The sequence below is a fragment of the Cetorhinus maximus genome, chromosome 10 (genome assembly GCF_964194155.1).
Source record: "Cetorhinus maximus chromosome 10, sCetMax3.hap1.1, whole genome shotgun sequence".
NCBI lineage: Eukaryota > Metazoa > Chordata > Chondrichthyes > Lamniformes > Cetorhinidae > Cetorhinus > Cetorhinus maximus.
Genome location: NC_135888.1, coordinates 16,157,609 through 16,182,565, shown reverse-complemented (window position 1 = coordinate 16,182,565; position 24,957 = coordinate 16,157,609). Strand labels below are relative to the sequence as shown.

The following is a 24,957-nucleotide window of genomic DNA, read 5'->3' as shown; positions in this document are numbered from 1 at the left end:
GCCAATGAATGGCTGAAAATTATCAATGAAGAGCTGGTGTGGCATAAAAGGTACAACTTGGCACAATATCAAGCCTTTAATGTGTGCAGGTCTAAAGTGAGCAGCCTTGGTGATCGTGTTCTTTTCCAAAAATATACTTTATACACAAAATTTGTAAAGGTACGTTACATAACAATTCAAATTTGACATTACAAAAAATGCAATACAGATTGTTATTTTTAATACAGTACATGAGGTACCTCACCACACTTGCCATTACAAGTTATGTTTACATTGTGTATTTCATGTCACACATTCTCTGGTGCATACAGCCAAAGGGATTTTACCACCACCCACCCCCAACCCAGTATACAATGGCGGGAGTGCGTTAGCCAGTGGACTTTCCCCATTGAGCTTTTGTGGTGGCTGCCCCAAGCTTTAGTTTGCCGCTCAGCATGGAATCATGGACCCTGGAATGTGCTAGTTTGAAACATTATGTCGTCGATGGCTCTTTGCATTGAAAGACCCACAAGTTTCAGGTAGACCAAAGAGCGTCTTTCGCTAAGTTCATGGACCTCCAACAGCAGTTGATGTTTATCTTGGTTGCCGGCAACTGTCCGTAGAACAGAGTCCTGCATTACAGAGCTGCTCAGGATGAACCCTGAAAAAAAACATTTTCCAATCTCTTTCCAGACCTGTTCTGCAAAAGCACATTCTTATCCTGAGAAAACCTTTATACTTGACTAGCAAGATGTTGTATTACAGCTGCATCCCTCTGAGAGCTGTCTTTCCACTTTACAAAACTCTGTTTGTACTCAGCAACCATTCTAAAGTTACCACCATTAGACCCCTTCCTATCGCCTTTTATTACCCCTTCCATACCACCTTTTTTGTTATTTGAAATTGTTCCCCTATTTTTTGTTTTCATTCTTCTCCTGACAACACTGACTCTTGCTGGGTATAATCCCATTGTTACCAGCAGTTCTTTGGTAGCCTGTCCAAGTGACAGGGATTTGTATGTGCAAATCTGGACAGCGGATGTTGACCATGGAGAGATGGAAATAATTATGAATGTGAAAAAAAGAACTGTAAACTGTTGTGTAGTCTATCTGACTAATCGTCAACACCAGAGCTTCTCTGATACTGATACAAAAGTAGAAGACAAAGCAGTCATTACACCAGATGATGCAGTGATGCTTAAATTCCCAATGAAGTCACTGTATTCCTCTTTTTTTTAACCAAAATGCCTTAATTGAGAAAAAGGAAATGCAAGGGGTGACTGCAGAGGTTTCAAAACCAATTTTACCGACTGAGTGATGCATTTAAAATGGTAACCTCAGTTCACAGTTGTAGCTCATCATCTCAGTTGCAAACTCCAGGAGAGAAGGCAAGGTTAATCAATAAGTAAAGGTCAGGTGACACAGAACTTGGGTTCTAAAATTCTGTTGATTGTACGGTGAAGGGCAGACTGCAGAGGTTAAGGAGTTCTATAGTCCTGCAGTACAGGATAAAAACAAAGTTAGAAAGGAGACTGGTATGGCAATTCGAAATGTCAACAGTCTTGATGACGGCAACAGAATCCTCTGTAAAAATAGGTGGAATCTTGTAAATTGGATTCTTTCTTTAGTGAATGATCTCCCTCAACCAAAGTTCTGTGAACATAGTTATTGACATGTGTTTATGGGAAACGCATGAAAAATTACAAGAAAACAGCCCTGTTCCTTTAATTTATGATGCCTTCCACACTCCCAGCATCAACATTGTGAAATTATTTTGGAAATTTGAAAATTAACTTCCAACACAATCTTCCAGCTTTGCCTCAGTCCCATCTGTTATCTCTGAGCTGTTGATTAATGGGAATAGCTCTACCCACAATGTAACAAAGCTGCAGATTGGCTGCATAACTCACCAAAACCTTTTTATCACTTCACACTGAAACGCAAACAAGACTTGTGTGTAACATTGTATTTATTATGTGATAATTGTGTAATGCCTGGGAATAGCCTGCTACAACATACAGCCAGCAATGGCAAAAAATAACTACAAATGCAGTTTCAGGGATTCCAAATTCAGTCGTCCTCACATTTTTTTATGCAGTTGAATATCATCTGTGCAATTCCTCAGTACTCCATTTAGTTTTATTTTTCAGGAGAAATTATTTCTTTGCTCATTAAGAGCTGACCCTGTTATAGTACTGTGCCAGACAGACACAGCCTTCCTAGATTCAATGTCTGGTCTGCTGGAGAGAGGGGGAAAATAGTCTTGTGTCCCACGCCTCTGCTGACAATGTACATATACTGATGTTGGGTTAACATTCACTCTTTAGATGTTCATGAGCAACATTATCACTTGGATGTACTCAGAGAATTGTGGCTCAGCAACTTTAGGAGAGATAGAGGAAAAAGAATTCCAGAATAGAATACGGCTTAAATCTCCAACATTTATATTATAGCGATTGAAAACACAAGGACTGTTTTCGACTCAATTTTCTTATAAAAGCAAGTTGCTCCATTCACAATTTATTTCCTTTCAACTGAAAGCTGGTGCTTTTCTATCTCATTGTAGCAGCGATTACAGCAGAAGACTCCGCATTCAGGCATTAAGTGCATTATCTGGTTATTATGAAGGAACAGGTTTAAATGTCCACACATTAATTCAGCTGACAAATGCATTGTGTTTCCTAAAGATCATGTGTGGGAATTAATTGCAAGGTTAGTCAGTGAGACTATAATAAAGTAATCCACAGTGTCCTTGCAAAATTGCACCAAGATGTTCTGATGTCATAAATGTGACCTTCGGATAAAATGTTGTTCCTCTGCATTAATAATAAGCTGACTTTATCCTCCCATTCTCCATCCTCCTCTCCCAAAGGCACTGACACTTGCTGAGACACAGTTCACAGTGATTGACTCTTAACTGCCCTCCGAAATAGCCTACCAGCCACTCAATTGTATCAAAACATGATAAAAATGTCACCTTGGGAGTGCCTTCACCACAATGACTTGTAATCCTGGAGCAGACCTCTAAGTTTTTGGTAAGATCCGGTTAGGGATCAATAACATTTTGTTTAACGAAAACAAAGTTTGAGATTCAAGACAACCTGCTCAGTGACTAAAGCCACAAGATTCCACGGGTTTTGAACAAACAAAAACAAACTTTACTATACAAGGTCAGAAAGATAAAACAATTTGCAATATCTATTGTATACCCTAACATTCAGGGGCAATATGAGGTACATGTGAATTAAAAAGCAAACTGTGGTTGAACACACCACATTTTACAACAAATGACAGATGCGACCAAGACAGAATCCACGGGTTTCTCAACAACCCACCCAGACGTCAGTGAACACTGTGAGTCAACTAATCTCACTGAAACTCCATGTCCCTCACAAGGGATTCCAGTCTTCACCTTTGAAGATCTAACCTGGGAATTCTCTCCAAATGTCGCTCCAACTCGGATGGCATCAATGATGGCCCAGCTCCCAGGGTTTCAATCTAAGCTCCCAAGATTCTGTTCCCTGGATTCATACATATGGACATAGGAACAAGGAGCAGGAGTAGTCTACTCGGCCGCTCGAGTCTGCTCCGCCATTCAATAAGATCATGGCTGATCTGATTTTAACCTCATATTCCTGCCTAATAACCTTTCATCCCCATGCTTATCAAGAATCTATCTACCTCTGCCTTAAAGATATTCAAGGACTCTGCTTCAACCACCTTTTGATGAAGAGAATTCCAAAGTCTCACAACCCTCTGAGAGAAAAATACTTTTCCTTATCTCTGTCCTAAAAGAGTGACCCTTTATTTTGAAACAGTGGCCCCGAGTTCTAGATTCTCCCCCAAGAGGAAATATCATTTCCACAGTCACCCTGTCAAGTCTTAGACTTACACAAGGGAACAAGTCACCTCTTACTCTTCTAAACTCCAGCAGAAAGAAGCCTAACCTGTCCAGCCTTTCCTCATAATTCCCGAGTCTGCACACAAGCACCAACTCACAAGCACAACTTCAGATCTTTGGCTGCGCCAAACAGAACACTACTGTTCCAAAGGGGTACCTTTGCCCAACAACCCATAGCACGGAGTCACCAACCTTCGACTGCCTTCTTCACTTCAAGTCTGCTCCCCACAGCCCTTTCCCTGTTTGGAGCCTATTTCTCTGCTCCTCTGTTTTTAACTGGATTGGGACCTTTTCCTGTCCCTGACCCCTCTCTGGGACTCTATTTTTGGAACCTCTCCCTGTCCCCTCTCCCTTTTTGATCTCTCCCTGTCCCCTCTGCCATGCCTGGGACACTAGTCTTCTATGATACGCTGCTCCCGGTCACATGACCAGGTTTTCACACCATTTTTCTTCCTGCACAGGCACGCTGGGCACAAAGGACATAAAAAGTGCAAAACTGCACATTTACAGCTCGCTCCCCGTCTGCACACGTACAAAAGCACTGAGGTCCGTCGGGTGTTGTAAGTTCCCGACCTCCGCCCTCAACAAGGTAAGTACTGTTGTCATAACACCTTTCCCCTTGGAAGAAAGAATGCTTCGCTACAGTGAAGGGTTCTTTACAATGGCTTTACAATTGCTTCACAAGAAGTACTTATCATAAAGTTCTAACAAATATTTATTGCATGCTACACAGGTAAACTTTTCATTTTGTTCCACAATTATACATCTCATTATAAAGTTACAAAGATTTAACCAAAACAAAAGCCAGTACATGTAACAAGTAGGGTCAGCAGGATGTAAACATCATAGAATTATCATAACTCAGAATTTGCCTTTTCACCTACACCCTTTCTTTAAACTCTGAATAGAACACCAACAATTATTTGATTTTTGGCCATAATCTTTTCATGGTCAACCAAAGGTGGTGAAGATACATTAAAGTTTTGTTTAGAAACATTTTGCTCAGCTTGTATTTCTATTTTGTACCAGGGTTTTTAACCTTGGTGTGACTGCAAACCAATACTCTGGTGGTCTTCCCCTCTTCAAAAATTGGTGCATGTTAATCATACTATATGATACAAATGATTTTTGCATTGGTTTGTCAACTTTAATACAGAAGAACATGAGGTTTTTTTTAACTCTTCTCCTCTGTTAACAGAAACATGTCTCCCACAGGTCCTTTAAGTTTGCGATGGAAACCATGTATGTCTGATTGACAACCGGTTTCAAAATAACCACCTTCAATCACTTCCCCATAATAGACTTTCTCTTTTTATTGTTTTGATCAATGCCAGATGTATAAACTTCCACTGAGGGACTTTTCCTCTCTTTGCTCAAGGCATTTTCTAGCTTATTCAAGACATGTGCCATAGCCTTCTACACACTTGCACATTCTTCCCATTGATGGGAAAAATTGAGCCTTCATCTCCATCTCTTTCACAATTTTATCCAAGTGCTTGTTTACTCTCTTATTTTCCAATTCTTTTCCGAGTTTATGAATCTTTTCATTCAGCTTAGCACCTACTCTGGTGAGTTTAGTTGCCTTTGTTTCAGAGTTATCTGCGGAACCCTTATACAACTTCACATGGGCATTCAGTTCATTTTGGAATCTTTCTCCCATGGTTACTAACTGTTTCTTAGACTCTTTCAATTCACTTGTTCCATTCTCAATGTCTTTCTTAGAATTTTCCTCAGCTGTGTTTAAAGTCTGGATTTGCTCTTCCATACCACACATATCATCTTTCATTTTCTCCAGATTGCACCAAAGTTCAAGAATTTAATTGCTCTTTTCACAGTGAAGTTCTAACAGTTGATCAGTCTTTAATTCAGCCTTCAACCAACTGTTCTGATGCACCAGCAATTCCTTTTCCAGTTCAAGATGTTTTTCACGATACTTAATAGAGACTTCTGATATTTGAAGTTCATCAAGTTTTACTTGAAGATCTATTTTCATTTAATTTGCTTCTACAGTTTATCATCTAGACATTTCAAGCCCTGCTTCAAGTGTTCAACTTCCTGTGACCGACACTCAACTGTTCTCACCGGTTCTCATTTCTCATTAACAAACTCAAGAAAGTCAGTTCTCTACACGAATCAGATTTTCCTTCAATTGCTTGTTATCAGCAATAAGCCATTTGTGTTTGGCCACAGTAATTTTTGGGAGTTTGCCAAGATCAGCATGATCAAGCACCTGCCACTACACAGTTGTTGCCATAGACTGGCCAAATCATTACCCAATATAAAATCTACCCCCTTGATAGGTAAACTAGGAACAACTGCTACAGTAACAATTCTGTTTACTAAGGCACTTCATAAAATAACTTTACACAAGGGAACAGGTTCATAAATCCTATTAATACCCTCCATTAATACATTTTCCTTCATCAAACCAACTGGAACACAAATTGTATCATCAGTCACCATCAATGACAGAACTGCCCCAGTGTCTCTCAAAATATTAATTTGCTCACTTGTTTTGTTGGAGGAGTAAGGAAACATTTCTCCCTTTGAGACAAAACCTCTAAAACCTCCAGCAGCCTGACTCATTTTAGCAGTAGTCAAGGAAGAATTCCCTTGATTATCCTGAGCCATATCACCTTTTCTAGTAGGTTCTGAGGGAACACATTTCACTTGTACTATTGCTATGGTTTTAACACCTATTTCCTTTTGAGGTACAGCCTTTTCTAAAGACTCCTTAAGAGTCCCTATTACTGCCACTAGTTTACTGTTCAGCTTCCAACAATGGGCTTCAAGATGCCGTCTTATGGCAATAAAAACATACTGGTTTATTTACATCACTTTTATCCTCTACACTATCAATTTTATAGACTGGGACACCTTCTGCCTTCTCCAGAAAGCTAGACTCTTTTCTTCCTCCAGCTTCCCTGTGGTCTTAAAAATGGAGATCTTAGTAGCCTAGGCGATATGTCATACCCATCTGCGGAACCGCTGCTTCCCATACCTTAGAAACCCTATGGTTTTCCAGGCGTGATCTAATAGCTATTGGGATGCTATTTTGAAATTCTTCCGGTATCATTCGCTCCCTCACATGAGAGTCCATGTATCCTTTGGTCACTTTAACATTGTAGCCACCTTTTCAAATGATAAAATATCTCTCAATTCTGTCTTCCGTGAATTTAGGCAATAGGCAAAGACTCTTTGTTATATCAAAGCTCGGAATGGGTCCCAATTTCTCATCCGAACTACTAGATCTCTTTCACCCGGTACCCTAAGCTATTCTCTAGCCAGTTCATGCTGTATGATTTCTTTCTCTCTTTGAAACTCTCTTTCCCTTTCCTTATATTTTTCTTCCTTTACTAACCTCTCTCTCTGGAGTTCAAGCTCCAGCTTTCGCATTTCCCTTTCCATTTATTTTGCTCTTTTTCAAGCTTTTTCATTTCTTTTTCTATCTCAAGCTGCTTCATCTGCAACTGAATTTTAGCTAACTCAACTGAATTGCTATCTGGATTAACTTTTTCTTCTTCCAATCCCAGATGCTGATCTATTACCTCAATCATTTCTGCTCTCTTAGCCTCTGCTTTTAATTCTAACTTTTCTGCTAGTGTGATTAACCTAGCCTTGGTTAATTGTTGCAAATCACTCAGGGATAAATTTTCCCCCCTCTAGAAAAGTCGCAGCGATCGACAAAGCCATTCTGCTTTTCAATCAGTATAGTAAAATTCACTGTGGAAATCTTATAAACTTTAATCTTGCAAGCTCCGATGTCTGTCGGGAGTTGAAGTTCCCAGCCTCCACTCTCAATGAGCTAAGTGTAGTTTCCATAACAACTATAGTGGTTCAGGAAGGTGGTTCACTACCATCTTCTCAGGGACAATTTAGGGATGGGTAATGAATGCTGACCTTCCAAGCAAAGCCCACACTGATGAATGAATGTAAACAAAAACACACATTTCTTGTTATCCTAGCAAGTCAGTCTCCTAAAGAGAGGGAGTGTGTGTGTGCATCCATGTATGTTTGTGAGCAGGAAACAAAAGGAAGAAAGAAAATAATATATAAAAACAGGTTTTGGGAGAATATGCTTATTTGGAGTTCACACATTGGGTAAAAATTACAGTGGAAGCCAAGAATTCACAATGCTGGTCTTTCAGTTACAAATTATAAATGACTCTTATTGCATTATTTAAGAATTATTGTACAGAACTATGCATTAAAGGAAAAATAAATAAAATAACTAACATCAGCCAACAGATAAGTGCTTCCTAGGAAGAAAAAGCTGAATCCAGAAACTGTAATATAGTAGTCTGTATTCATGAAATCAATAATTTCTCTCCGCAACTATTGTCTCTGACAATTTTCCCATATATTATAAATGCAGCCCAATTAAACAGTGAATAATGGATGCTGTGAAAGATGTTTTAAGACAGCAATTCAACTGATGGAAGCTTAGCTCATGATCAACAACAGCAACAACTTGCATTTATATAATGCCTTTATCTTAGTAAAATATCCCAAGGTGATTCACAGCAGTGAAGTCAAGGAAAGATTGTCACTGAACCAAAGAAGAAAGCTTGGTCAAAGAGCTAGGTTTTAAGGTGCATCTTAAAAGAGACAGAGGTGAAAAGGTTTAGGGAGGAGACTCTGAGCTTAGGGCTGAAGATAGGGCTGTTAATGGTTGGGTGAAGGAATTGGGGGGTGCACAAGAAGCCAGAATTGGAGAAATGCAGATTTGTCACAGGGTCATAGGGCTGAAGGAGATTAAAGAAATAGGGAGAAGCAAGGCTATGGAAGGATCTAGTAAGAAGATGAGAATTTTAAAATTATACCCTGGATCAACCTATGCTGAAATAAAAGCAAAATACTGCACACTCTGGAAATCTGAAATAAAAACAAAGGCTGGATGTTGTCAAACCTGCTGAGTATTTGCAGCACTTTGTCTTTATTTTACCAACCTATGCTGGTTCATGGTCAATTCTCCACACTTCCTTGGCTCTCCAGTTTTAATTTTAAAACTTCTGGAAGTGTGCACACTGGAATTCTGCCCATCAAACAGCTCCTGGGCTAATTTGCCTGCCAATCCTGTCTTCAAATCTGGGCATCAGTTCGTTGGTGCTCCAGTCTTACTCTACCCTATTAATATCAAGTTCTTACCGATAAAGGATTTCTAACTTCAACTTTGGGCCATAATTATTGTCTCTTCCCTCTTCATGATTTATAATCAGAGCACATCTATCTTAATCTTTGTTATGCCTCCATAGCCATAGTTTCCATGTGTCCATTTGTGTGTCCACCTTGGCTGCTGTTCTGGACTCGAGCCCATGACTTGACTCCCCCCTTTTCTTTTTAACCCCTCTTAAACCATCCTCGCCAATCTCCTTGCCTCCCTTTACACAGTCATGCTTTTCATTTCTACCCCTCCCTCACCCCACATTCTTTGCCTCCATAAACAAATACCCCAATCCTTCACTACTCCGCTACATTCTTACCAATTCTCTCTTAAATATGCCCACATTTCACCTCTGTACCTGTCTTGGCATTCTCCAAAAGGCACTCATTGCAGGCTCCTTATGAGCAACAACTACATAAACCTACTCTCGCCAACTTTTCAGCTTAACACAAAACTTGCCCTCAACTCTGGCAACAAATGCTCATGTACCGGTCATTATGATTGAGACCATCTGTTCAGCTGCATTCTTCCCTTCCCCTTTCCCACTGCCAAGCCTCTCTGCTCTCTAAGCCATCCTGTTTTAGCCCTGATCTTGTACCTTTTCTTCTCATATGTCCTCTCACGCTTTCTCTAATCTTGTCCACGAGACCCACTTCCTCCTCCCTTGACCCTACTTTCACCGAACCATTTCCCTACCTGGTTCCTGTGCTCACTGAAATCGTAAATAGCTCTCTCTCTTTGGGTATTGTCTAACTCCACTTCAAATGGAGCGCATCATCTGAAATCCACAGCTCAATCGGTCACAAGTCTTGACTTACTTAACCTGCATTCTATAATACCTATACTCTTCCAGCTATAAAGATTTTCACTGCCTTTCCCAGGTTCTCGTGCATTGTGGAACTCTTGAGCATCTGTAAAGTAAAGATGATTACACAGTTGCAGTTCCCTGCAAGGATTAGATGGACAGAGCATGACCCAGGATTAAAGGGAAAAAAATGTCTCCATCATTTAAAAGTAATACAAAATTGGGATTCATCCTAACACTACCAGTCTTCCAGAATGATAGGTGGCTGCGTTCATTAAAAACTCTGGTCTAGAAGTCAATGATTGCAATACCCAATCAGGTACTTATTTCAATGTATTGAGTTAAATAGCTCAGATTTACAAACTGGTGTTCACAGGCATTCCAGATTTGATGCTTGTGAGTTGTTGGAGCACGGAATGCTTCACCTTTTAATTGGATAAATACCTGAACTAGTGGAAAATACTGGCTGAGTGGAAAGAATGGGGCAGTGGTTTAGGTTTTGCTTGCTTTGGTGAACAGTCAGCACTGATCTGATAGGTTAAGTGGCATCTTTCTGTGCTATAAGCTTCTACGATTCTATGGTACAAGAAATGAGAAATGACTAAGCTTTTGGGGATTGGGAAAGATATCACAAACAAGGAAATTGGTGTGTGGTTCAGATGCACAGCAGACTGGATGAAAATTCTTTGTCTTACAATAGGTTGTAATCCCAAACTCAACATAACATTTCCCCTTCCCGTCATTTCATCAGTATGACCTTTCCGTTTCACATTCGAACCATCCTTTCAAACCTCTCGATATGATCTCCAGTTTATTGCTGTGTGTTCAAATCTGTGGGGAACTGTATTCAGAGTATGCCAGGCTGATTTCACATAGGACCTTACAGTTGGGAATCAGAAAGTGCAATTGTATTATTCCCATCAGTTTGGGCTAGATTTGAACCTAAGCTCCAGGGTTGAAAAAAACAATGGATCAGGCTGCCATTTAGTTCAGTTTTTGTTTCACATTTGTTTTTCTTGCCTCTAGATTTCAGTTGTGACCTTTCAGCAAAGACCTCTAGGTCAGCTGGTCAGAGAACCAGTCCCAGCACTTCTGCAGGGCATCTCGAGTTGGTATGATATCTTTTCTTTCCTCCTGTATTAGAATCATAGAATGGTTACAGCACAGGAGGCCACTATTTGGTCCTGTGTGTCTGTACTGACCCTCCGAAGGAACAATTTACCTAATGCCACTCTCCTACCTTTTCTTCATAGCCCTGCAAATTTTTCCTTTTCAAATAAAGATCCAATTCCTTCTTGAATTCCTCAATTGACCCTACCTCCACCCATTCTCAGGCAGTGCATTCCAGGCCCTAACCACTCGCTGCATGAAAAAGTTTTTCCTCATGTTGCAATTGTTTCTTTTGCCAATTACCTTACATCTGTGTCCTCTCCTTCTCAATCCTTCCACCAATGGGAGCACTTTTTCCATATTTACCCTGTCCAGTTCCCTCAAGATTTTGAATACCTCTATCAAATCTCCTCTCAATCTTCTCTTCTCTAAGGAGAACTGTCCCAACTTCTCCAGTCTTTCTACTTAACTGAAGTACTTCATCCCTGGAATCATTCTCACGAATCTTTTCTGCACCCTCTCTACTGCCTTCACATCCTTCCTAAAGTGTGGTGCCCAGGACTGAACACAATACTATAGTTGAGGCTAAACCAATGTTTGATGCAAGTTTAACACAACTTCCTGGCTTTTGTACTCTATGCAGGATGCCATATGCTTTATTAGCCACTTTCTCAACCTGTCCTGCCACCTTGAATGATTTATGTGCATTTATAACCAGGTCCCTCTGTTCCTGCACCCCCTTTTGAATTGTACATTTTATTTTATATTGTCTCACTGTGTTTATCCTACAAAAATTAATCACTTCATAATTCTCTGCATTAAATTTTGTCTGCCACTTGTCTGCCCATTCTACCAACCTGTCTACGTCCACTTGAAGTTCTACACTATCCTCCTCCTGGTTCACAATTATAATTCAAAGTTTTGTGTCATCCGCAAATTTTTAAATTGTGCCCTGTACACCAGGTCCCAGGTCATTATTATTGTGACGAACCCCAGAAAAGAAAAGAGAAAACGTAGTTTTTAAAACGGAGATCGGGGTCCAACGGTTTCTGTGCACGTGCCGGCCCCAAAAGGCTGCACATGTGCAGTGTGTTCTTTTTATGATCTTGGGGGTTTCTGTGCATGTGCCGGCTGGCAAAATGGCTATAGATTCGCAGTTGGCCTGTTTTCTCGTTGTCAAGCTGGTAAACAGCCCTGCGCGCATGCACAGTTGTTTCTTTTCTTTAAGCTGCAAACTGTTCCAGTGTCTGCCCTGAAGGGAGAACAAGGAAGAAAGCAAAAAGTGTGAAAAGAGGGTCAGGTGACCTAGAAAAGAACACCATTCGGAAGAAAATGCCGGAAGAAGCTGGACACAGGAGAGGGACCAGGAGCAGGTCCCAAAACAATGAAGAAGTCCCAGACCAGAGAGTGGGACAGAAAGAGGTCTCAGGGAGACAGTCAAGTTAAGGGACAAGGACAGGAGTCTGAAACAGATCCTATTAAGAGAAGTTAAGAGTCAGGAGCAGAGAAGAAGTCTCTGAATTAAAGAGACAGAGCTGCAGGGATCAGCCTTGGAACAAAGCAGGCTTGCGAGAAGCCAGAAGATCCGAGGAGACAGCCGAAGGTTGATAGCTCCTTGCTACGGGTTTTGGAGTAGTAGTATCCTGTTTAGCACAGCCCAATTTCTGAGAGTATGTGTAGAGGGTGAAGCCTGAATGCACAGAGAACCAGGGAAAAGGAACATCGGAAGGAGAGTTCGAAACCTTGGAGGTGGAAGATGTCTGAGTGGAAGCTTCATTTGGGAGAAAATTCCAAGGTCAGTTCACCAAACATGGAGATCGGAAGCCCTCGTGAGAAAGACAGGGTTTTAGTGAGACTGGTTGGCTCACAATGTGACAAGCTTGTGGGGGGTTGATGAGGAATCCATAGAAGCTTGGTTTTGGAATGTGGTGTGTCCAACCGCAGTTCACTTATTAGTTTACGTGGACTGCATACTTATTACAAAAATTAGAGTATAATATAGATTTTGTAACTTCTATTATCTTTACGAATTTGTATATATATCTATAAAGGCATAGTTAGGGTGAAGGAGTAGTGTGATAAAGTTGATCTTCTCTTATTTAATAAATGTCTTATTCTGTTGTTAAAAGTTCAGCAGCAGATTCCTGTGACTGTTCAGTAACTGGCCTCCACCTTTCTAAGCAAAAAAAGATAAAAGTTAAGATCTATCAAGCCAGGTTTCAGCCTGGGATCTGACTTGTCCAGTAGTAACCCCAGCTGGGATCTAAACAGAAAACATCAGGAAGAGCAGGGGAACAGAAAACATCAGGAAGAGCAGTGGTCCTAACACTGATCCTTGGGAAACTCCACTATGAACCTTCCTCCAGTCAAAAAAATTGTTCACCACTACTCTTTGTTTCCTGTCACTCAGCCAATTTTATATTCATGTTGCTACTGTCCCTTTCATTCCATAAGCTCTAACTTTGCTCATAAGTCTGTCGTGTGGCACTTTATCAAATGCCTTTTGGAAGTCCACGTACACCACATCAACAGCATTGTCCAAGGCAATCCTCTCTGTTACCTCTTAAAAAAACTCAAGCAAATTAGTTAAACACAATTTTCCCTTAACAAATCCATGCTGGATTTCCTTAATTAAACCACATCTGCCCAAGTGACATTGTCCTGAATTATCATTTATAAAAGCTCCCTGCCATTGAGGTTAAACTGACTGGCCTGTAGTTGCTGAGCTTATATTTACGCTCTTTTTTGAACAAGGGTGTAACACTTGCAATTCTCGGACACCACCCCTGAGTCTAAGGAAGATTAGAAAATTATGGCCAGTGCCTTAGTATTATCCACTCTCACTTCTTTCAATATCCTTGGATGCATCCCACCTGGTTCTGGTGCCTTATCAACTTTAAGTACAAACAGCCTAATACTTTACTATTTCCTACTCTAGTACTATCTGTCTCTTCCAATATTCCTTGCACCTTGGTACCCTTCTCTCATATTACTTCCTGGTTCTCATACCCTCCCCAATAGCACTAGCAAATTGCTCAAGTAAATTGATCCTGGCTCTGTTTAGTTGCAATCGTCTGGTGTTTACAGGTCCCATATCCCCCAGAACTGATCCCATTGTCCTAAGAATCTAAAGCCTTATGTCCTGCACCATCTCTCCACCCATGCATTCATCAGCTCTATCCTCCTATTTCTACTAATTGCATGTGGTACCAGTAGTAATCCAGAGATTACTACTTTTGAGGTCCTGCTTGCTAATTTCCTGCTTAGCTCCCTAATTTCTGACTGCAGGGCCACATCCCCCTTTTCACCAATTTAGTTGGTACCGATGTGGACCACCATCGCAGGCTGTTCACCCTCCCTCCTCAGGGTGCTCTGCAGTTGCTCAGTGACATCCTCGACTCTGGCACCAAGGAGACAACATACCATCTTGGATCATGCTTGCAGCAGAACGCCTGTCTGTTTCCCTACCTATTGAATCTCCTATCACTATTTCTCTTCCATCTTCTTTGTGCGCACCCTCTCCCCCCTACTTGCACAACTGAGCCAACCATGGTGTCTTGGACTTGGCTCTGGCTGCACTCGCCAGAGTGATCAGTATTCAGAACTGAATACTGGTTGGAGACTGAGATGCACTCAAGGGACTTCTGCACTACCCATCTATTTTGTCTTGATTGCCTGCTGGTCACTCGTTCCCTCTCTCCCTGCATACTCTTAAGCTGCAGAGTGACCACATCTATCATGTGCTATCTGCAAAGCTCTCAACCTTGCAGATGAACCACATTGATGCCACCTGCTGCGCCAGCTCCAAAACGTGGAGCTCGAGCTGCTGCAGCTCAAGATACTTCCTGCACATATGGTTATCCAGGACACAGGAAATGTCCTGCAGTTCCCATATGGAATAGGGTCAGAGCACTCCAAAGGTCAGAGCTGCCCTGTCATTCCTCTATCTATTAGATAAGAAATTTACTATTTAAAAAATAAAGACTCACCAGCTACTCACTTCTCTTCTTCTGTTGTAACTTAAATATAGGGCGGTTAATTGAAGTGCTTTACTTAACCCTTATTATCAAAAAAATTGAAATTTTTAATTGCCAGTTCCTTAGATTAACTTCCTGATTTAGAAATGTAGTATTAGGGTGTTCAGGGCTGAAAGGGTTAATGTGTGGGATTGGAGAAACAGTACCACCCACATGATGTTGTAAGACAGTCACTTGACTAAGAGTCTAGAAGTAGAAAGCTCATGGTTTAGACTGAGTAACACCTGTAGTCTTGTCTATCTGTAAGTAGCTGTGTTCACACAATAAACAGTTATTGTTCTGACGTATCTATGGTTCTGCAACCATTCCTTAGCCAGCACAAACAACGTACAACATGGTTCCAGACGTGGGATCTTACATGGCAGCAGTGAAGGACGCTGAAATCTTTGAAAATCAATGGGAAAAAAAAATAGCTGTGAAGGACCCCCAAAAGGTCCAAAAAACAACTTTAAAAATGTTTGCAAGTCTGACCTGAAAAAAGGTGCCAAAACTGATGATTTCAGTAAGAGTTCCAAAAGAGCTCCATAGAAGTCATAGAGGCTGAGAGGCAGAGAAAAAAAATCAACTGTTTGGCTTACTGAGGGCTACACCATAGCATGTGGTGATCCATGAAAAATCCTGATTTTTCGGCAGCAGAGTCAAAGAACCAGGCAATGATCGAGGAAGGGTGAGCATACCTTGAAAACGGCTCAAAGTCTTCAGATAAGCAGCTCAGTAAGCAGGCAGCACTGGGCAAATTACATTTTTAGCGAGTGCAGGTTTGCCTACACCCCTCAGCTGGAGTCTGAGGTCGGCACCATTACACGTGTTGACAGCATGGCAGCAATGGTAAAAAAAAACTCAGCTGCTCAAACACTATTCCCAATGTGAGGAAAGTAGTGAACAGAGCTTAATGGTAACTTCCAGTGATTATTAAAAAACTCCACAGAGTTCCTAAACGATTACCAAAAAGTGTCAGTGACTGAAGCATGTATCACGGAAAGGCTGATTAGCGCAGGAAAACTCCATTACTGTAACAGAAATTTGAAAAATCATGGCAAATCTCCTAAGAGCTTAAAATAGCTATGGATTCCACATTCACCTTGCCAGACTAATCTGGGAGGATGGAAGGGCCAGACCAAACACAGAATTGGGAAATTGGGCACAGAATTAACGAGGTGAGAGTAACTTCTTGTGACATCAAGGCAGCATTTGGCCGAGTGTGGCATCAAGGAGCCCTGGCAAAACTGAAGTCAATGGGAATCAGGGGGAAAGCTCTCCGCTGGTTGGAGTAATACTCAGCACGAAGATGGTTGTGGTTGGTTGATATCACTGTAGGAGTTCCTTAGGGTAGTATCCTAGTGTCAAACATCCTCAGCTATTTCAGCAATGACCTTCGCTCTGTTATAACGTCAGAAGTGGGAACAATCGCTGATGATTGCACAATGTTCATCACCATTTGCGACTCCACCGACACTGAAGCAGGCAGTGCCCATATGCCACAAGACCTGGACAACATTAAGTCTTGGGCTGATAAGTGGCAAGTAACATTTACACCGCACAAGTTCCAGGCAATGATCATCTCCAGCAAGAGAATTTAACCATTGCCCCTTGACATTCAATGGGATTACTATCACTGAATCCCCCATTATCAACATCCTGGGGGTTACCATTGACCAGAAACTAAACTGGACTAGCTATATAAATACTGTGGCTACAAGAGCAGGTCAGAGGCTGGGAATTCTGTGGAGAGTAATACACCTCTCGAGTCCCCAAAGCCTGTCCACCATCAAGGCACAAGTCAGGAGTATGATGGAATACTCTCCACTTGCCTGGATGAGTCTAAAAGCACTCTAGAAGCTCGACACCATCCAGGACAAAACAGCCTACTTGATTGGCACCCCACCCACCACCTTCAACATTCACTCCCTCCACCACCAATGCACAGTGGCAGCACTGCGTACCATCTGCAAGATGCACTGCAACAACTCACCAAGGCTCCTACGACAGCACCTTCCAAACCTGCGACATCTACCGCCTAGAAGGACAAGGGCAGCAGATGCATGGGAACACCACCACCTGGAAATTGCCCTCCAAGCCACACACCATCCTGACTTGGAGCTATTTCACCATTCCTTCACTGTCGCTGGGTCAAAATCCTGGAACTCCCTCCCTCCCTAACAGCACTGTGGGTGTACCTACACCATATGGACTGTAGTGGTTCAAGAAGGCAGCTCATCACCCCCTTCTCAAGGGCAATTAGGGATAGTCAATGTCGCTGTCACCCACATGCCATGAAATAATTAAAATGAACTATGGAGGAAGAGATTTTTAAAATTCAGAATTTCTTCCTGATTAAACAATAAGTCAAAGGCTAAACAAGTCAATACATTATTGTACTTTATTGGCACAATTAATGTTGATGTGATAGTAAGACAAGGCATTAATGAAACATCAGACAAATTCGAAGAGGTCTTAAAAGCCTTTGATAATTATTTTAATTTATGGAGTAACAAGGTGTTAGAAAGAGCCAAGTTTAACAAAAAGGGTCCAGAAACCTGGTGAACCAGTAGGCACCTTTATCAATGACCTGTATCGACTGGCTGAAGGTTACGAGTATGGTGAACTTAAAATTAGCTGATACGAGAGTGCATCGTAGTTGAGGTAACCAATGACGCCCTATCTGGCCTACTGTAATCCAACGAAGACTTAACTTTGGAGAAAGCGATACAGTTAGTCAGACAATCAGAGGCCCGTCAGCAAAATAGAGCCATACTAAGAGGGGAAGACAAACCATGGTTCAGAAAATCTCCAATGACGGTACAGCTAATTAAAGAAATGAATGTCAAAGATACTCCAGGGAAAATGACACCTTATGGAACAAAAGTTCAAGATGGCACTAAACCATGCCAGCGCTGGGGTGCCAAAAAGCCCCACAGGTGCAAATAGTGTCCTGCATGGACTGCAGAACGTGAATAACTGAAACCTCTAGATACGCAGAGGATAACGAGAGAACCTTTGCGCACAAGGCAATGAATGAAATAGAGGCACCCAGCAAGAAGGGGAACAACAATGTTTCCTAGGCAAGATCAAAAATCCAGGATACACCTTGAATGTGAACATTTGTGTCAATGGACACATCACTAATTTCAATTTGGATACAGGAGCAATGTAACAGTCTTGTCCAATAAAGAATTGTGCCCAGCAAAACTATGGCTGAGGACTACTGAAATCCAAGTTATACAGTTCACGAGGGATTAAACTACAAGTCATAGGCATATTACAAGCAACGCTCCAATACAGGAACAGATGCTGGAAACATTATATGTTATTTGCAATTAGGAATTTTCTCTTCTGAGCTGAAATGCCTGTGTAAACCTCAATCTCATCAAGACACCGGAAGAATCAATGAACAGCCATGGATGATACCAAATCGGAGCCCTTCAAACCATCCAAATGCTCTGATAACCTTGATTGGGACTTCAGTGCAGAATTTTTGACACTCTTCACTGAGGCCGATAATCCAGCCCTTTTCCATCATTGTCTAAGGGATGGAGAGTAAACTTGCTCTTACTGAAGTGGTAATGAACCAATAAGGCCAACGAATACCTGAGTGCGACCATGACCTTCATCACTCCGTGCGTCAGCTGAGGTAGAAGATGAAGCTCAGGCTATAGAATACACTGGTACAATATCACATTCATCTAACAGTGGTGACCCCTTGGTAAGTGCATCCACAGCTATCCATCCACCAAAAGTGGTAGTCCAGGATGCAAGCAGTCAAACAAGTCCAGAACCAGAGATAGAACGGAACTAGGCAATGTCCACCTCTTCTGTATTGGAGGACACTGACCTTCCTGCTATGCCGGGGTTAATGGAATTTGAAGGAAAGCAAGATGAAGATGATCAAGTGCCTTCCTCACAGCTTCCTCCCTTACCTACTCAATTATCTCTGGAAGCAGCAGTCCAGGATTCTCCAAGACTTCACAAGCCAGAGGCTACAAGGAGTCATCATTTCCAGAAATAGAGAGAGGCAGAAGAAACCATCAAAAGGAACCCGGGTCAACTCAACAAACAAGGATAGAGAACATAGTAAACGTAAAGAAAGGGATAAACCCACAAAATTGAACCATGAGAAACAATGGGCAGGAGTTTTAGGTCGGTGAGCAGGCGCACGCTCGACCCGATCGGATGCAAAATCGTGCAAGATGACGTCGGGTGAGCGTCCCGACGTCATCCCGCGCTTGCGTGATATTTCGGTCGGCAGGCATGCGCAAAAGTCAGAAGCATGCCCGCCAACAATTAAGAGGCCAATTAAGGTAATTAAAGGTACAACTGTCCCCTGATTTTTCGTGGTCCGTCCAACCTTATTGTTGGCAGATGGCCGAATCATCCAGGCGGCCTTTGCATTTTTCATGAGACCTCATCCAAGGGCAGGATGAGGTTTCCGTTATTAAATGAAAGAAAAAGAAAAATCTTTTTTATGTTCAGGTGACCGATTGTGATGCTTACACATTTTTTTTCTGCTTTAAAAAACTTTATTTAATGCTTTTCAGGTCTTCAACTCCCTGAGGCAGCTCTCTGCCTTCAGGGAGCTTTCTGTCAGCGCTTGTGCTGACATCAGCACCCGCCCTCTTCCTGCCCCCACCCCGGCAGCGTGGAGCTTCTCAGCGCACATTTCACTCTGGCTGGCCATTAATTGTCCAACCAGAGTGAAATCACGCTGCTCGCTGACCTAAAAATTCTGCCCAATGGTTTGAGAGAGGTATAACAGCAAGGAGAGGAAGTCTAGATCCAGATAAGAGAACCTTCCATTACATATTTAGGAGAACCAGATGTTGAGAGTCAAACTGACAATGTGCCAGATACTGCAATTCTTACCGAAGACCAACCAATTCAAAGCAAAGTCGTCCAAAGGGAGACTACTGATCTTCCAAGCCTCACAAGCACACAATCAGGGAGAGAGTTGTGAAACCTCCAGACTGATTAAACCTATGGGCCAGGATTTTCCCCTCGGCGATTTGGGGGTAGGGCCCGCTCGCTGAGGGGAAAATGACGCGCGATGACGTCGGGAGGAATCCCCAAAGTCATCCCGGTCCATTTAAATCTTAAGGAAGGTGGGCGGAGAGCAAAATCAGCTGTCCGCCAGCTGACCTGTCAATGGTCAATTAAGGCCATTGACAGGCTCATTAAGGTAGTTAAATGCCCTGCCCAGCCAACCTTAACGCTGGCGGGCAGGCCAGGAGCCCCAGCGGCCTGTAGATTATTAATGAAACTTCATCCACTGGCGGGATGAAGTTTCATTACCGTTTTGTAAAAATTTAATAAATTTTATGAGTTTGTTATCAACATGTCCCATCTCGTGTGACATTGTCACATGAGGGGGACATGTTAATAATTTTAAAATGTCTCTATTTTTTGACTTTACTTACCTCTCACTAAACTCCCTGAGACAGCACTTTGCCTCAGGGAGCAGTGCGGTATTTCACACGCATGCGCGAAAGAGCGCACTTTGACAGTTGGGGATTCCCTCCCCCCCACACAGGAAGCGCACAGCGCTTCCCATCGGGCAGGCCGCTGGGCGGGCCTTAATTGGCCTGCCTGCTCAAAATGGCAGCGGGCCCTGTTTCGGTGGCAGAATTCGGCTACCCATCCACCGCCGAGCCAGTGGGGCCCGCCCGCCAGCCAAGGGCTAAATTCTGCCCATGAAGTCAGAGACTTGTAGGGGGAGAAGGGATAGTATGTAAACATAAATGTAAAATAGGTTTGGACAAAGACTTGGGGGAGAGATGTAGTACTAGGGTGTTCAGGGCTAAAAGAGTATTGCACACAGTGATTTAAGAGAGCCACATGACAAAAATTCTAGAAGGAGAAAGCTCATGGCTTAGATTGAGTAACACCTGTAGTCTTGTATATCTGTAAATAGTTATGTTCACATACTTTTCCGAGGATCGTCATCTTGCCATGGTGAAGAGGCTTGTGTGTCCAATGAACCCAAGAGCGATGCCGTCCAGAGCTCACGCTCCTGGTAGGGTCTCCCATGGTGGCAAGGTCGAGGAAGAGGTTCCAGACAAAGGACGATCCAAGAAGTCCTCAACGGCAGAGCAGGTGGAGGAGGGCTGTGGCCCCCAACGGCTGCAAAGGTGGAAGAAGGCTGCAATGGGAAAATGGCCCCTGTCGTCGTGGTCCACCATGCCACTGAACCCGGCCACCAACCACCAAGACCTTGTGGAATCCGGCTGCACATACGAGTCCCCATGGTAAACTACACCACACGCAGGCCTCTGTTAGGCGAAAGCCTTGCGGTGATGCAGGATTGGCGACAGGGGCAGAGCTGTAATACCTGGAGGCCCCCAGCCAAGATTCTGCACACAGGCAGTTGTCAGGCACCTGTGATGGGACAGGGGTGCCTTTCGACAGCTGCATCTGTGACTGAACAGTTCTCTTCAGGACACCCTCTGCTCACCCCAAACGGAGAGGGGGACAGAAAAGGTGCCATCAAGGTGCAAGCCACTTCAAGACTCAGCAACTCAACAGTGAGGCAGAACGGCATTGGCAGAGGAAGGAGAAGGAAGCCAATCTGGGGCTGTGATTTCCACTCCCCTGTGCAACAAAGTGCCCCCACTGCAAAAGAACATGTGGACCAGAATTGGGCTCTTCAGTTATCTGAAGTTTCACCAAGCCTGATGGATGTCATCCTTGATTCCGAGTGACCACTGACAAGGTTCACACAATTCACAGTTATTGTTCTGACATATCTATGGCTCGGCAACCATTCCTTTGCCAGTCACAACCAACATACAACATGGAGAAAGGGAAACAGAGCTACAATACTCACCAATCAACTCATAGCCTTCCTGTGATGTCACAGTTTGATTATTTTTCTCCTTCTTACTTCAGTGATCCCAGCCTGTTTCACAGTGATCCTGACCTGTTGCACATGCCTCCCAATCCTCTTCACAGTGATCCTGACCTGTTGCACATGCCTCCCGATCTGCTTCACTGTGATCCTGACCTGCTGTACATTCCTTCCAGTCTGCTTTAGTGATCCTGACCCACTTCACACACTTCCTGGTCTGCTTCACAGTGACCTTGACCCACTTCACACTCCTCCTGGTCTGCTGCAGTGACCTTGACCCACGTCACACACCTCGCGGTTTGCTTCACAGTGATCCTGATCTGCTGCACACGCCTCCTGGTCTGCTTTATAGTGATCCTGACCTGCTTCACACTCCTCCTAGTCTGCTTCACAGTAGGTTGACCCACTTCACACTCCTGGTGTGCTTCACCGTGATCCTGACCTGCTGCACACACCTCCTAGTCCTCTTCACAAAGACCCTGGCCTGCTGCATATGCCTCCCAATCCTCTTCATAGTGATCCTGACCTGCTGTACATCCCTTCCAGTCTGATTTAATGATCCTGACCCACTTCACACTCCTCCCGGTCTGCTTCAGTGATCCAGACCCACTTCACACTCTTCCTGGTCTGCTTCACAGTGACCTTGACCCATGTCACACTCCTCCTGGTCTGCTTTATAGTGATCCTGACCTGCTGCACATGCCTCCCAGTCCTCTTCACAGTGATGTTGACCTGCTGCACATGCCTCCCAGTCTCAACAATCTGACAGCTTCATGGTCACTTTTACTGACAATAATTTTTTATTTCCAGATTTTTTAAACTGAATTCAAATTCTGGAGCTGCCATGGTGGGATTTGAACTCTCAAACTCAGAGCTTTTTAGTCCAGACCTCTGGTTTGCCAGTCCAGTGACATAACCACTACACTACCCTTTGAGGTTGTCGTTGCATTTGTCCTCGAGAGGAATAGCTACTATACAACGAATAACCTTTGATTTAATTGAAAGGTTGCATACAATACAAAAGAAAATGAAAACGGTTTTTGTTGCATTGACCTTTTATTGTGGAAATGCACAGATATTGATTGATTCACTTCCTGGTGTCATCAGGTTTTAAATAGCTTATAAACTAAATCGTCACTTAGAAATGCAGCCTTTGTTGGCCAGTCACGATGTGGCAGCCTTTGATTTAGTGATGGATGTCAGTGTTAATTTAAGGCTCAAGGCAGTAAGCCAAGGTAAAAAAATCTGAAAGTTAAGCACTATCAAGATGCAGCACCATGTACTTAAAAGATGGATTGGGCAAAGTTCCATTCAGTCAGGTGCTATTGGCAGACAACGGCCATCTGCTTGGGACATGTGTCAAGCGCATGACACAGAACAAAGGAGGAACATTAAATTTAGGTCAAGACCATTAAAAGTGAATACCACTCTACCCTTGCATAAAACAGATTAAACCTGAGGATTGCAATGGAGTGAAAAACAAGAACACCTGATGTTAATAAGTTTCTATATGTGTAGCTATCACTTCATCTGAGCTCCAACCTTTCACAGCTTATGTACCACAAGCTGTCCAACCCTTAATAATTGTTGTCCTGGTATCTTTTTTTAAAAATTCATTCATGGGATGTGGGCATCACTGGCTAGGCAAGTATTTATTGCCCTTGTTCAGAGGGCACTTAAGAGTCAACCACATTACTGAGAGTCTGGAGTCACATGTAGGTCAGACCAGGTAAGGACAGCAGATTTCCTTCCGAGGGACATTAGTGAACCAAATGGGTTTTTACAACAAACAACAATGGTTTCATGGTCATCATTAAACTTTTAATTCCAGATTTTTATTGAACCATCTGTCGTGACGGGATTAAAATCCAGGTCTCTGGATTACTGGTCCAGCCACAATACCACTAAGCCATTGTCTCCCCTCTCTATCCACAATACTAATCAGCTGAAGTTCAGAACTGAAGACTTAGAACAGAAAACGCTGGAAATACTCAGCAGCTCAAGCAGCATCTGTGGATAGGAAAACCGAGTTTACACTGCAGGTTGAAGACCTTACATAACTCAAGGTCAGTTTACCCCTACCCTAACTATACTTTAACACAGGAGCGAGTAGGAAGAATAGCAGCTCTTGACAGCGGGGTGAAGACTTTCTTATAGTGGTTACAATACCTATAATATGTGCACCTATTGTAGCTCAAGAAAGAAATGCTGTGATTTACTGTCACGAGTAAGATATTATCCATTTATTGGTGACAATGACATGGAGGTGCATTATGTAAGGTACTGTACTGTGAAGTGCCAAAGAATGCTTTCCTATGTACGCTAATGATCCCCAGATTTACCTTACCTTACACTACCCTTGATCTTGAAGCTGTCACAGTGCAGTCTGACTACTTATTCCACCTGAAGTCATGGATGAAGCAGAACTTTCTGTAGTTCAATATCAGTAATGCAAAACCAGCCTGTTAGGTCTTGCCAGAGACTTTGCACCTCCATCTTCCTGGATCCCCACTAAAACTGAAACCAATAGCACACAACTACAATGTCCTGCTAGACTGAGTTCAGCTTAAAGCCTAACATCAAGATCACCTGCTTTCAGCTCAAAAATATTCCTGGTGCCTGTTCCACTTTCACCCCTACTGCCACTGAAATCTTTAATCATGTCTTTGTCATGTCTCAACTCAACTTTATCTGTAATCTCACAGGAAAGTCCCTCCAACTCTTTGCTTCCAGCTATCTCCTCCAGCCACATGTCTCTGCTTTGAAATCCGACTTTTTGAACAGAGTATTCCTTTCTCCCCACCCCAACCTCAATCACCAATGGCAAAGCCTTCTGCCATCTTCCGATCACTTCAAGCACCACCATCTTGCTCATCCCTCCCCATCTTCAAAGGCCTCCTTAAAACGTATTCCTGTAATTCTTTCTTCACTCACTTTCCTTAATTCTCCTCTTACTCTTGCTCAAGCCCAAATCCAAAGTGAAATGCCTTCAGATGTTTTGCAACATTAGAAGTGTAAGTTCTTGGGTAGTATTCCAGGAGTACCAGCAGCTCTTCAAAACTTCACCCAAGTGGCCAGTTTTGGTGTGCTGTTCAACCATGGATTCATCACAGCTGAGCCTAAA

At 42.8% G+C, this 24,957-nt stretch overlaps 1 protein-coding gene across 2 annotated transcripts in view; it reads right to left on the bottom strand.

Moving 5' to 3' along the window:
* Positions 1-118: 118 nt before the first annotated feature.
* The window catches only part of gpr107 (G protein-coupled receptor 107), a 153,196-nt gene continuing 128,357 nt past the window's right edge, over positions 119-24,957 (bottom strand). The window contains exon 18 of one of the 2 annotated variants that reach the window (XM_078550049.1): positions 119-1,474. In XM_078550049.1, coding sequence (XP_078406175.1) covers positions 1,414-1,474 — 61 coding nt within the window. In that variant the 3' untranslated portion in view covers positions 119-1,413. The remainder of the gene's footprint in view (positions 1,475-24,957) is intronic. The other variant, XM_078550048.1, reaches the window with a different exon arrangement.